The following is a 15,437-nucleotide window of genomic DNA, read 5'->3' on the forward strand; positions in this document are numbered from 1 at the left end:
GACTTAGTCTGGAAATTCTCATGGCTCAGTAGCTTGTTGTACTATTCACCAGAGCAATTAACCGCCAATTGCAGGCTCCAAAAGTGGGAAATGTAGGTTTGCAATGCGAAAGTACAATCACTTTTTTAGCTTCCAATCAAACTTTCATACTTTCAGACTCTTTATTTCATATTTTCAGATTGGGAAACTGAAAAAAAGCTACGAGAAGTTGCAGAGACGACAGTTGAAGGATAGGAGGGATGATGTGAAGGACAGACAAGAGAAGAGTTTTTCTGAACTTAGCAGGCTGAATAAGAAGGTTGAGGTAAATAACCTCATGTGAAATTTAATTTGTTTTGGACATTCAGATTGTTCCATATTTCTCAGAGTTACTTTTTAGCTGCTAGATTCACGGAGTTTTGTTTTGTTCTTGCCTGACTTTTCTCCTGCAAAGATGGAATTCAGGGTTTAACAGCATGGGTTATTGAGAAGCGACACAAGTGTGGCATATAGCATGAGGTAAATACATAGAATTCTGTACCGTTTTATCCACATTCAACCCAGTCATTCTGAACCAGTGCTCCACACTCACCTTTATCTCTGCTGTTTCAGTATGTTCTCCTCCTTATCTCCCTCATATGTTTATCGAGCTTCCCTTTAAATGTATGAATATGATTCCTGAGCTACTCTCTCTCTTATAGTGAGCTCCACATTCTTACCACCCTCAAGATAAATACATTTCTTCTGACTTCCTTATTGGACTTATCAATGTATATTTAGTATCTAACATTGGATTTCCTGTAAATGGAAATATGTTGTCTAAATGTACCCCATTGAACCGTGTTATAAAGCCTGCTATGAAGTTGCCTTTGGTCTTCTAAGCCCCACTCTATTCAGCCTTTCCTGATAGTTATTGCCTCTCCGTTCTAGTGTTATCCTTTGTAATCCCTGAACTATTCTCCCCTGAATCTGGTTTCTAATACACACGGGTCTAGGTAGGTGTAGGAAAATGCTTTGTTAAGATGGCGGCGCGGGCTCGTTGGGCCGAAGGGCCTGTTTCCCGTGCTGGGTTGTTCTTTGTTCTTTGTAATCCTTTTTTTCACTTTCTCCAGTGCTTCATTTTACAATATGGAGATCAGAATTTCTCACTGTACTCTGAGTAGTGTGAACATTGTAAGGCCATGAAGTAGCAGATGTTTCAACTGCCATTAGAAGTAACTCTTTGAAGGTGAATTTCCTCCCCATGTATAGGCATTTGGCCTGCCTCAGGTTCTATATACAGAGGAGTACAATTTATATTCTGCCAAAATTAAATTTGCTGGGTTTAGAGTTGTGTCGGCTTCCAAAACTGTCAGCACATTGCCTTGGCAACCTTAAAATGGTCACCTGGCTAACAACTTAATATCTGGTATTTATGTGACCTCAGTTTATGTGATATTTATATGACTATATCAGTTGAGTAGTTGTTAACAGCAGGTTGGCATTTGTCTCCTAAGTCTGGAACGCCTGAATAAATTAATGTGAGGAAATGCTGACTACAGTTCTTTGAAAGATATTGGAAAGGGTTTCTGGTGTCATGCTGCAGCACAGGCTGATGATTCAGCAATAGATGCAAATGGATAAAAAATCTGTTTCTTAGATTTTCAATTGCTGGACAATATGGATGTGATGCTATGACTTAGCCCAATATTTTAATATGTTTTCTTTCAATTGCTATATCATATGATGCTTATATTGGAGGTTTTGTGGCATAGCAGGTAGTATTTCTGCCTCCAAGCTCGAAGCTCTGGATTCAAGTCCCACAGTAAGAAGTCTCACAACATTAGGTTAAAGTCCAACAGGTTTATTTTGTAGTAAATGCTACTAGCTTTTACAGCGTTGTTTCTTCGTCAGGTGAGTGGGTAGCAATTAAACCTGTAAGACTTTAACCTGGTGTTGTGAGACTTCTTACTGTGTTTACCCCAATCCAACGCTGGTATCTCCACTTCAAGTCCCACTCCAGGACTTGATGACCAATGAAGATGTTTTCATAATGTGGCCAAATAGGATGATTATTGTTATGGGACAAAATTAGCTGTCCTGCTGCTTTCTAAATTCGTCCCCTTTAAGTCACCAGATGAAGAATTTTGGAGTTTTAAAATCAGCCTTTGTTTTTGTGCCGTAGCAAGGGATCGTCAGCTGGTGGCTCATTGGAGAGCCTGAATTTTCAGGTTTGGTTACAAGTGGTTAGCATGTTCTAATCAAAGGTTTGCATTTTCTCAGAAATCACTATAGCCACTAACAGGCTATAAAGGTATAGTTGTCCAATTACAACTTGTGCACGTCTACCTAATTAAAATATCACCAAGCACCTATTTCTTTCTATTTATCTATTACCTTCTGTACACAATTAGTGATAACTTTTTTTCTAACCAGCGGTATTTCAACTACTTATGTCCTCCTATGTTCGTTGTCCTTTGTTAGAACAGATATTAACAAGCTGCAGTTGTGCATATTCAATGGAGGTCTTGTATGTAGGTTGTGTGACTGAGACCTCCCTTGTAACACTTATCTGGATCTGTTTAGAATCAAAGTCTCTGGTTTTCCAGTGTGATTGAGTTTAACAGCAGTTTATGTGATTTTAAATTGGTGTCATTATTAACCCTTTTAATTATCAAGTTCTGAACCCTTTCAATATCCAGGAAGACTAAGAGTGGGAAAGATTCCTGGTCACTCATGCAATGTAAAGAAATTTGTCAGCTAATACTATCCACAGCTGTAGGCTACAACATGCTTGTAAAGTCATCTGTTGCAAATGCAACCTGAACTCCTTGGGGAGCTGGTTGGCTCAGTTGGTTGGACGGTCAGTGTGGATCAGATTCGTGCTAACAGCATGGGCTTTGACCAGGGTGTTTTCCTGCCTCCCTTTGTGTGATTGAAATACTTTTGAAACATTATAAAGTTCTGCTATAAATAAACTGTTGCAACATAGGAAATTCAGCAACTGATTTACATACAGGAAGATCCCACAAATAGCAATGTGGTGATGGTCATAAAATTATGTTTTTATGATACTGGTCAAAGCATATCAGTGAAAACCCCTTCAGATAATGCCAAGGGATTTATTGTTTCCTTTTGAGACATGGGTCCTTGATTTAACATCATTCTAAAGATGGCACCTCCAGGAGTGTCAAAATTGAACATTTCAAGCTTTAACAACTATTTAGCAATGCTTCAAAAATGCTGAAGAAATAATATTTTCAGGGTCTAGTATATTGTTTTGGGCAACATTTTTCTGTTTCAAAAAGGTCACCCTGATCTAACAGAATAAAAAGTAAAATAAAACATCTCTCCCGCAGACACCACCTCCCTCCATCCCCACCCCATTGTTTCTGTGGGTTCTTTACATTCTGGGATTCTTTTTCTTATTTACTGGATCTCACTAAAGCTATTTATGATTTTAGGAGTTTCGAGAAAAATCACTGGACTGGGAGAAACAGAGGCTCTATTATCAACAGCATGTGGCATCGCTGGATGCAGAGAGAAAGCTGTTGGCAGAGCAGTGTAAAGCCATTCAGGTACATCACTTGATCAGGAAATGGCTCGAAGCATCCAATACATCTTATACACATGCAATGTAAATTTGGACATTATATATTCTGTTTGCTGGATTTGCTGCTCATTTGTTGGTGGTGGCTATCGCAGGATTGGTAACCATTGAGGTGCCCTACAACACTGCGCAATAATACGCAGATTGAGGGACTGTTACAAATTTTTGGTCAGCATGAGATACACTCTTGAGTTCATTGTCATGGACCTTTCCAATAATTGGACCCTATTATCTCTTTTGATTGTGAGTTATGTTTACTCCTGACTGTCAAGTGATATGATAGTGCATCTTAGGGCTTGAAACACTTGTCATAAAAGGTGAGTACGTTAACCTATGTGTGTCTTCTCTGATGTTCTGGAAAGTGGTCAATTTAATACTTTAACACAGAAACATAAAAGATAGGAAAAGGCCATTTGGTGCTTCGAGCTTGCTGTGCTAGTCAGCATTACCTTGACTAATTCTCTATCTCATTGCCATACTCTCGCACTTTCCTCATATCCCTTGACACCTTTGGAGTTGAGTTCCTTCTTAAATGTATTCAGTGTCTTGGCCTCCACAACCTTCTGCAGTAGAGAATTCCACAGGTTCACTGCTTGTTCACCCAGCCAGAGGAAACGCCATCCTTGCCTTGTCAGAACTATATATGTTTCTACGATATGTCCTCTCATTCTTTTAAACTCCAGTGAATACAGTCCTAGTCAAACCAATCTCTCCACATACAATAATCCTGTTGTTCTAGTTACCAGTCTTTGTTGTACTTCCTCGATGGCAAGCATGTCCTTTCTTGGATAAGGAGATCAAAACTGAAACACGTACTCCAGGTGTGATCTCACCATGGCCCAGTACAACTTGCTTCTGTACTCAAGTCCTCTTGCAATAAATGCCAACATAGCATTGGTCTTCGTAACTGTTTGTTGCACCTGCATGCTTGCTTTCAGTGATTGGTGTGTAAGGACACCCAGGTTTCTTTTGTATGTAAACATTTCCTGATTAAATAATACTCTTGCCATTCTGTTTTTCCTATTGAAGTGGGTAACTTCATATTTGTCTGTATTACTGCATCTGCCACTCAACTTGTTTAAATTGCCTTGAAGTGCCTTAATATCTTCCTCACCACTCTCATTTCCACCAAGTTTTGAATCAGTGGCAAATTTGAAAATATTACATCTGGTTTCTTCACTCAAATCATTGATGTATATTGTGAATAGTTGGGGCCCAAGCACTCATCCTTATGGTACTCTGCTAGTCACCCACTGCCTGTGACTCTGAAAAAGGCCCATTTATTCCTACTTCCTATTTCCTGTTTGCTAACCAATTCTCAGTCCATGCCAATATATTACCCCTAATCCCGCGTACTTTAATTTTGCACACTAACCTCTAATATTGTTCTTTATCAAAACCTTTCTGAAAATCCACATACATAGAACATAAACCAGTCAGCACAGGAATAGGCCCTTTGGCCCACGATAATGTGCTGAACATGGCGCCAAATTAAATTAATCCCTTCTGCCTGCTCTTTGTCCAGATCCCTGTATTCTTTGCATATTCTTGTGCACATCTAAAAGCCCCTTATACGCACCTACCGTATTCATCCGCACCACCAGCCCTGGCAGCGTGTTCCTGACACCTACCAATCTGTGTAAAAAAAAAATTGTCTGTCACATCTCCTTTGAACATTTCTCCCTCTCGTCTCAAGTGCATTCCCCCTAATATTCAACCTTTGAACTCCAGGAAATATATTTTGACTGACAATGCTATCTATGTGTCTCATAATTTTATAGACCTATATCAGGTATCTCTAATCAGGCAGGATCCTGGTAAACCCCTTCTGCACCCTTTCCAACACCTCCATATTCTTCCTAGAATGTGGCAACCAGAATTGAATGCAACATTCCAAGTATGGCCAAACCAAAATTTTATAAACTGCGACATGAAATTCTGACTCTTGTACTCCGTACCCGGACCAACAAAGACAAGTATATCATATTCGTTCTTTACCACGCTATCTACTTGTGTGGCCACTTTCTGAGAGCTATGGACTTGAATCTCAGGATCCCTCTGTATATCAGTGCTGTTCAGGATTAATTGTATATTTACCCTTAATATTTAATCTCCAAAAATGCAGCACCTCACACTTGCCCGGATTAAACTCCACCTGCCAGTTCTTTGCCCATATCTGCAACTATTCTTTATCCTGCTGTATCTTTTGACAATCTTTTACTCTATTCACAATTCCATCTATCTTTGTGTTGCGAAGTTGAGTAGAGTAGATTGATGTTTGTAAAATTGTAAAATGTTAGGGAAAAGCATTACACGATCCTTTTAAAAGGTGGTACTTTTTTTGTGTTTAGAAAGTTAAAAAAAAAATGCAAGTATGTGAAGAGTGCTCAAAATGAAGCACTTGCATCGGAACGCCAAGTAGCAACGTTACCAAGGCAATAGGCTTTCAAGCTTTTGAATTATTTGAATTCAGGCTATCAATTTTAATTAGGCACTTAGATACCAAGAATCTATTAAGCTTAAATCCAATGGTTTTGGCAACCTACGACCGATCCTATTGGGGGAAATATTGATATATCATCACGGGTGTAAAAGGGGGCAGTGCGACAGCTGGGAACAGCAACTGCCACCTATCACAGCTCATAGCTTTTAACTCAAAGCCTCATTTAGAAAAGCAAAGAAGAGTCAACAGAGAAGGCCCAGAATATTCTGGAAGACACAAAACCTGGTTGAAAGCCTTACTAAAATCTACGTAGACCACATCCACTGCTCTACTCTCATTGATCACCTTCATCACCACCTTGAAAAAAATCAATCGAGTTAGTAAGGCATGACATGCCCTGTACAAAGCCATGCTGACTTCTCTTAATTAGACCATGCTTTTCTAAATGTGTGTAAATCTTATTCCTAAGAATCCTCTCCAATAGCTTCCAAACCACCAATGTGAGACTCAGAATGTGAGTCTATAATTTCCTGGATTATCCTTTTTTACTTTTTTGCACAGAGGAATAACATTAGCTACTTGCCTCTGGGACCTCTCCAGTGGCTAGCAAGGCTACAAAGTTCTTTGTCAGGGCCCCAGCAATCTCCTCTCTTGCCTTTCTCAATAACCTGGGGTAAATTCCATTGGACCCTGGGGACTTATCCACCTTAATGATGTTCAAGAGACCCAACACTACTACTTTCTTGAACTCAAAATGTTTCAGCATATTAACATGCTCCACACTAATTTCACTCTCTTCCTTGTCCTTCTTGGTGAATACTGACGCAAAGTATTCTTTTAGGATCTCGCCCACATCTTTTGCCTTCAAGCACAAGTTCCCTCCTTTAGCGTTGAGTAGCCCTATCCCCTCCCTAGTTATCCTCTTGCTTTTAATGTATGTATAAAATGCCTTGGGATTCTCCTTAACCCTACTTGCCAAGGTCATTTCATGGTCCCTGCTTGCTTTCCTAATTTCCTGCTTGAGTTCTTTCCTGCTTTCTTTATATTCTTCACGGACCCTGTCCGATTTTTAGCTTCCTACACCTGACATACGCTTCTTTTTCTCCTTTTGACTAAATCTACAACCTCCCTTGTTATCCAAGGATTCCATACGTAAAGATCCATGTCCTTCCATCTTACTGGAACATGCCAGTCTTGGACACTGACCAATAGGTCTTTATACAACTTCCATTTGTCAAGTGTGGAGTTAGAACCTTAGAACGTAAGAATTAGGAGCAGGAGTAGGCCATCTGGCCCCTTGAGCCTGCTCTGCCATTCAATAAGATCGTGGCTGATCTTTTTGTGGACTCAGCTCCACTTACCTGCCCACTCATCATAACCCTTAATTCCTTTACTGTTCAAAAATTTATCTATCCTTGCCTTAACAACATTCAATGAGGTAGCCTCAACTGCTTCAATGGACAGGGAATTCCACAGATTCACAACCCTTCTGTGTAGAAGTTCCTTCTCAACTCAGTCCTAAATCTGCTTTCCCATATTTTGAGGCTATGCCCTGTAGCTTTTGTTTCACCTGCCAGTGGAAACAACTTCCCTGCTTTTATCTTATCTATTCCCTTCATAATCTTATGTTTCTGTAAGATCTCCCCTCATTCATCTGAATTCCAGTGAGTATAGCCCCAGTCTGCTCAGCCTCTCCTCATAAACCAGCCCTCTCAACTCCGGAATCAACCTAGTCAAGGATACCAAGGTCTCTCTGCACAGCAGCATGCTGCTATTTTTTACCATTTAAATAATAGTCCATTTTGCTGCTGTTCCTACCAAAATGGATGACCTCACATTTACTAACATTGTACTCCATGTACCAGACCTCGCCCACTCACTTGGACTTTCTATATCCCTTTGCAAATTTTCAGCATCCTCTACACGCTTTGCTGTGTCGCTGATTTTAGTGTCATTTGTGAATTTTGACATACTACACTTGGTCCCCAACTCCAAATCAGCTATGTAAATTGTAAACAGTTGTGGTCCCAACACTGATCCCTGAGGCACACCACTAGTCACTGATCGCCAACCAGAAAACCACCCATTTACCCCCACCCCTTGCTTTCTGTTCGTAAACGAATCCTCTATCCATGTCAATACATTACCTGTAACACTTGTACCTTTATCTTATGTAGCAGTCTTTAGTGCAACACCTTGTCAAATGCCTTCTGGAAATCGAGATACGCCACATCTACAGATTCCCCATGGTCCAGTGCACGTGTAATGTTCTCAAAGAATTCCACTGGATTAGTCAAACATGACCTTCCCTTCGTGAACCCGTGCTGCGTCTTACCAATGGGACAACTTACATCCAGATGCTTCACTATTTCTTCCTTGATGATAGATTCAAGCATTTTCCCTACTATAGAAGTTAAGCTAACTTACCTATAGTTGCCTGCCTTTTGTCTATCTCCTTTTTTAAACAATTGCCCAATATCAGCTGCTCCCAATTAACTCTCCCTAGCTCCCAGCTACTGTCATAGTTTGCCCTCCTCCAATTTAGAACCTTCTCGCACAGTCCTGACTTATCCTTATTAGTAGTATGTTAAAACTTAAGGAGTTGTGATCAGTGTTTACAAAATGCTGTCGCAATGAAAGGTCAGTCACCTGGCTAGTCTCATTTGCCAATACAAGGTTCAGTATTTTGGTTAGACTATCCACATTTTGTTTCAAGAAACCCTTTTGTATGCACCTGACAAATTCTACCCAGTCTAAGCCTCTTGCTCTAATATACTGAATCTGGTTTTCCCTTATCTATTCTGCTACTTGCATCCTCAAACACTCCAGTAAGTTTTTCAAACATGACTTCCTGTCCATAAACCTGCGTTGAATTTGTCTCATTCCTTTGATATTTTCTAAATGTTCTGTTAGCGCATCCTTCATAATAGACTCTAGCATTTTCCCTACTACTAATATTAGGCTAACCGGTCTGTAATTCTATTTTCTCCTTCCCTTTTTTAAATAGCGGATCACATTTGCCGTTGTCCAGACTGCTGGGACTGTTCCAGAATCTACAGAACTTTGGAAAATGACAACCAATGCATCTATTATTTACATACTTAGAATATAGATTATCAGGCCCTGGAGATTTATCGGCTTTCAGTCCATTAGTTTCTCCAGCAGTATTTTTCTAGCAATACTGATTTTCTTCCTCACTAGACTCATGACTCCTCAGCATTTCTGAGAAGTTAATCGTGTCTTCTTCAGTGAAGGTAGAACTAAAATAGTTCTGCTACTTCCTTGTCCTCGATTATAAATTCTTCTGTTTTGAACTATAAGGGATATAGCTGTGGATAACGAAGGAAATAAAGGAAAGTATTAAATTAAAAACTGATGCGTACAGAGCAAGAATATTGGGAAAGATTTAAACAACAACAAAGAATGATAAAGGAAAGATAGAGTATGAAACTAAATTAGCTCTAAATATAAAAAATGATAGTAAAAGTTTTTACAAATATATAAAGAGGAAGAGAGTGGCTAGAGTGAATGTTGGACCCTTGGAGAACGAGATGGGGGGATTTAATGGTGGGAAACGAGGAAATGGCTGAGACTTTAAATAAGTTTTTTGTGTTGGTCTTCATGGTGGAGGGCACAAATAGCTTACTGAATATTAAAGATAGAGGGTTGGTAGGAGATGAGGTCCTTAATACAATTACTGCTACTCGAGAGGTAGGCTAATGGGACTAAAGGTAGACAAGTCCCCGGGACCAGATGGAATTCATCCCAGGGTACTGAAAGAAATGGCAGAAGTAATAGCAGATGTGTTAGTAGTTATTTATCAAAATTCACTGGACTCTGGGGAAGTGCCGGCTGATTGGAAAACAGCTACTGTTACGCCGCTGTTTAAAAAAGGTAGTAGACAAAAGGCGGGTACCTACAGGCCAGTGAGCTTAACAATGTAGTTGGGAAAATGCTAGAATCCATCATTAAAGAAGAAACAGCAGGACACCTGGAAAAGAACGGTTCGATCAAGCAGACGCAGCATGGGTTTATGAAGAGAAAGTTGTGTTTGACGAACTTACTGGATTTTTATGAAGATGTGACTAGCGCGGTAGACAGAGGGGAACTGGTGGATATGGTGTTTTTAGATTTCCAGAAGGCGTTCGATAAGGTCCTCACAGAAGGTTGCTGCAGAAGGTTAGAGTACATGGAGTTGGGGGTAAAGTGTTAGCGTGGATTGAGGATTGGCTAACAGGAAACAGAGAGTTGGAATAAATGGGTGTTTTTCTGGTTGGCAGTTGGTGACTAGTGGCGAGCCGCAGAGATCGGTGCTGGGGCCTCAACTATTTACCATATACATAGATGATCTGGAGGAGGGGGCTGAGTGTAGGGCAACAAACTTTGCTGATGACACGAAGATGAGTGGAAAAGTGAATTGCGTGGAGGACGCGGAAAGTCTGCAGAGAGATTTGGATAGGCTGAGTGAGTGGGTGAGGACCTGGCAGTTGGATCCACTTCAAATCAGCCATGATTTTATTGAATGGCAGGGCAGGCTCAAGGGGCGAGATGGCCTACTCCTGCTCCTATTTCTTATGTTCTTATATATTTGTGACTAGTGGAGTGCCCCAGGGGTCGGTGCTGGGGCCTCAGCTTTTTACCATTTATATAGATGATCTGGAGGAGGGAACCGAGTGTAGGGTGTCGAAATTTGCTGATGACACCAAGATTGGGGGAACGGCAAATTGTGCGGAGGGTGTGGAGAGTCTGCAGAAGGATCTAGATAGGCTGGGCGAATGGGCCAGGAAATGGCAAATGGAATTTAATGTTGGCAAGTGTGAGGTGGTCCACTTTGGTAGGAATAATGGTAGGAAGGACTATTACTTACGTGGCGAAAAACTGCAGCAGGCGACGGTGCAGAGGGACCTCGGGGTCCTTGTGCATGAGTCGCAAAACCCCAGCTTGCAGGTGCAGCAGGTGGTCAGGAAGGCGAATGGGATGCTGGCCTTCATAGCGAGGGGGATTGAATATAAAAGTAGGGAGGTCTTGCTGCAGCTGTATAGGGCATTGGTGAGGCCGCAGCTGGAGTACTGTGTGCAGTTTTGGGCACCGCACCTGCGCAAAGATATTTTGGCCTTGGAGGGAGTGCAGAGGAGGTTTACTAGGCTGATACCAGAGTTGAGGGGGTTGAGCTATGAGGAGAGACTGAATAAACTAGGCTTGTACTCGTTAGAGTTTAGAAGAATGAGGGGAGATCTCATTAAGATGTATAAGATGATGAATGGGATGGATAGGATAGAGATGGAGAGACTCTTCCCGCTCAAAAAAGACAGTAGGACTAGGGGGCACAGCCTCAAGATAAAGGGGGGGCGGTTTAGAACGGAGTTGAGGAGGAACTTCTTCACTCAAAGGGTGGTGAATCTCTGGAATTCTCTGCCCGTTGAAGTGGTGGAGGCTGCCTCGCTAAATATTTTTAAGACGCGGGTTGATGGGTTTTTGATAAGAGAGGGGATTAAGGGTTATGGGGAGAGGGCGGGAAAGTGGAACTGAGCCACGACAGATCAGCCATGATCTTACTGAATGGCGGGGCAGGCTCGAAGGGCTAGATGGCCTACTCCTGCTCCTATTTCTTATGTCCTTATGTTCTTATATTTGTCTTAACTAATTTTTTTCCATACCTATAGATGATTTTACTCTCCGTTTTTATATTTCTTGCAACATCATGCTCATACTCTATTTTTCCCTTCTTAATCAATATCTTGATCTTCCTTTGAATCCTAAACTGCTCCCAATCTTCAGGCATAGCACTTTTTCTAGGAACTTATATGACTCCTCTTTGGATGTAATTCTTTTTGTTAGTCATGGTTGGTCCATTTTATACTTTGTGTTTTTGTGCCAGAAACGAATGCATAACTGTTGCATTGCGGACATTGGATCCTTAAATGCTTATTTATTGAGATCCATTGCTTATCTACCGTGATGGATCTTAATGAAGTTTCCCAATCTATCTTAACCAACTCTTTCCTCATACCTTTGTAGTTTCCTTTATTTAGATTCAGGTTCCTAGTTTCGGATTGCACGACTTCACTTTACATCCTAATGAAGAATTCTGTCATGTTATTGTCACTCTTTTGTAAGATTATTAATGAACCCCTTCTCATTATGCAATTCCAAATCTAGGATAGCATGTTCCCTAGATGGTTTCTTCATATACTGGTCTAAAAATCATCAAATCTTAAGAGTCTATAGCTCAGAAAAGGTTCTTCGGCCCGTTGAGTTTACACTAACAAAAACTGCCACTAAAGTCGTGCTAATCCCATTTCCCAGCACTTGTTCCATATCTTTGAATGTTATAATATTTGAAGTGCTCATCCAAATATTTTGTAAAGGCTGCAAGGTTTCCCGCCTTCACCATTTTCCCAGGCAGTGCAACTTGGATTCTCACCACCCTCTAAGTGAAAAAACTTTTTCTCAAATCCTCCCCTGAATCTCCTGCCCCTCACTCTAAAGCTATGCCCCCTTTTGATTGATCTCTCAGTCAAGGAGAACAGCTGCTTCTTATATACATCTATATCTCTCATAATCCTATACACCTCAATCATGTACCCTCTCTGTTTTCTCTAGAGCAGAGAAGACTATCTGAGCTTGTCCTGCCTCTCCTCATAGCTCAAAAGCTCCACTGCAGGCGACATTTGGTGAATCTCCTTTGTGACCCCTCTCATGCAATCAAATCCTTCCTGTAGTTAGGTAATGGGATTTTAAATCAATTGGGCCAGTGTGCTGACGAATGGCAGATGGTGGGGGAGTCATTTGCAGGTGGGGTCCAGTGTGAGTGAAGACCACGGGGGATCCATATGTAGTGAAGGGCTAGGTCTGACATGGCATTGTAAACTTATAACTGACATTGTAAATTTGAAACAATATCAATTTTTAAACATTGCCTGTACAGACTGAGGAGCAGAGAGGTACAAAACTGAGGGTCTACATTGTCACCACTGACAGTTTGATTTACAATTCGATTCATTAGTGTCATTGAATCATACAGTAAGAAGGAGACCATTCTTTGAGACAGCTAGTCAATTCGTCCCACTCGCTGATTTTTAAAAAATTATTTCCCCACTTCCCTGCAACCCTTCAAGTGACTATATCCAATTCCCTTCTGAAAATTACTATTGAATCTGTTGCCGCCACCATTTCAAGTAGTGCATCCCAGATCATTGTGGGGAAAAAGACCTCATCTCACTTCTGAACAAAGAACAAAAACAGCCCGGGAAACAGGCCCTTCGGCCCAACGAGCCCGCGCCGCCATTCTAACATTACCAGTCCCCCTTCCACCCATGACCCTCATCTATGCTTATGGCATTCCACATTGAGGGAAACTAGTTTAGGGACAATTTATTCCTGCCAATCAGCCTAATAGCACATCTTTGGGGTGTGGGAGAAAACTGGAGCACCCGGAGAAAACCCACGCAAGCACGGGGAGAATGCGCAAACTCCCACAGACGCTGGCCCAAATCCATGTGTCTGCACAGCAAACAGTGATAGTCACTGAGCTGTCATGTTGCCCAGCATCTGGTCCAGTTTAAGCGCACACTAACAACATGAAGCACTAGGCTATTCTCGAACATCCTAGAGCAGCCCTAGTACGACCCATCGCATGTATGCTCCTCGCTGGACAACAAGGCGGACTGACTTAAAACCTGTGAATTAAAAGAGAAAAACATTATCATTCCACATCCTTATACATTACCAGGGACGTCCCAATGCTAATGAACCTTATTTACAACAATCTCCTAAAACAACTCCAGCGTGCCTGCCTCCACCACCTTGCTTGGCAGAGCATTCCATACCCCCACTACCCTCTGTGTGAAAAACCTCCCTCTAATATCTGTTTATACCTCTCCCCCTCACCCTAAGCCCGTGGCCCCTCGTACTGTGTGTCTCTAACATAGGAAATAGCTTACCACTGTTTACTCTATCTATACCCTTCATAATCTTATATACCTCTATTAGATCTTCCCTCAGTTGCCGTCTTTCAAGGGAAAATAGCCCCAATTTGCTCAATCTTTCTCATAATCCATACCAGGCAACATTCTGGTAAACCACCCCTGCACTCTCTCCAGAGTCTCCACATCCTTCCGGTAGTAAGGCGACCAGAACTGGACGCAGTACTCCAAATGCGGCCTAACCAACGTTCTATATAACTGCAACATTAGACTCCAGCTCTTATACTCTATACCCCTTCCTATAAAGGCTAACATACCATCAGCTTTCTTCACAGCCTTCTCCCCTTGTACTGCAACCTTCAAAGACTTGTGCACTTGCACCCCCAGGTCCCGCTGCGTTTCTGATTCTTTGGCCAATCAATTTTAACCTGGCCACCAGTCAGCTCGGAAAATATTTCTCCCTGCTTATTAAACAGTTCAATGGAGATTCAAGCCTTGGATGGCAGCAGGAGATTAGGGAGACATGGGAACTGGTGGTGGACTTGGCTAAGGATTAGGGTGGCAAATTACCGACAAAGGGAAAAATGAAGACTGGCATGACTAGATGAGAAGAATGAGGTTAGGGGAGAAGGATTTGAACAGGACCAAGAGGGAAAAAACGGACGTAACTGGTATTGTATGTGAAATGAAAAATGCAATGCATCAAAATGTAGCCACATAAAACATTAAGCCAGATGATCAGAAGAGGTAAGTTTTAAGGAGCGCCTTAATGGAGGAAAGAGAGGCACCAAGGCAGAGAATTCCAAAGCTTTAGAGCCCAGGCTCATGGGAGTGAATAAAACTGAGGATGCTCAAGGTCAGAGGTGGAGGAACATGGATGTTTTGAAGAGTTATAGACTGGTGCAACAGGGCCATGTGAAGAAGTGGAGGCATTTGAAAGCAAAGATAAGAGTTTTAAAATCGAGGCTTGTCTTCGTGAACGTGGGTGCAGTTGAAGAAGCTGGTCTCAGGAGAATCTGTAAGGAGATGAATCAGCAGTAACAGCTGGAACTTAAGTAGCTTATTCAATCCAGAAATATGATAGAGGGTGAATGGAGTAAGCAAGCAGTCACAGGAGGCAGAAAGCAGCAGTACAGAAAAAAATCAATTCAGGGAGCAGAATCGAGAACAGATCTAACTCGAGTGAAAAGTTCCCTGCACAAAAGCAGGTCAGATATTGGAATAGAAGCAGGGAGTAGAAAGCAATAGCGCAGGTGTATATCACAGTGAAATTCAGAAGCAAATGGAAAAATTAACTTCCTGGGGAAAAAAAACCCAGACTTCTTTCCAGGACAAAACACTGCGCCTGAGTACAACTGAGAAGCCAGCCCTGCTGTTAATTAGCAAGTAACAGCATTAGGAAATCGACTGGACACTAGACTGCAACAGATTACCTTAAATAGCAATGAATTAAGTGCAGAGAATTTCCGCAGCCAAGGTATGAATTGTAGTGCAGCAGAAA

General features: G+C 41.6%; 1 protein-coding gene across 8 annotated transcripts in view; it reads left to right on the plus strand.

The window, feature by feature from the left end:
- The window catches only part of cep63 (centrosomal protein 63), a 120,243-nt gene that overhangs the window by 27,080 nt on the left and 77,726 nt on the right, over positions 1-15,437 (plus strand). For 7 of the 8 annotated variants that reach the window (XM_080184978.1, XM_080184999.1, XM_080184964.1 and 4 more), the window contains exons 5-6: positions 179-304; positions 3,423-3,536. In XM_080184978.1, coding sequence (XP_080041104.1) covers positions 179-304; positions 3,423-3,536 — 240 coding nt within the window. The remainder of the gene's footprint in view (positions 1-178; positions 305-3,422; positions 3,537-15,437) is intronic. The other variant, XM_080185015.1, reaches the window with a different exon arrangement.

Source organism: Carcharhinus amblyrhynchos, chromosome 3 (assembly GCF_965287045.1).
Source record: "Carcharhinus amblyrhynchos chromosome 3, sCarAmb.v2.hapA, whole genome shotgun sequence".
Lineage (NCBI taxonomy): Eukaryota > Metazoa > Chordata > Chondrichthyes > Carcharhiniformes > Carcharhinidae > Carcharhinus > Carcharhinus amblyrhynchos.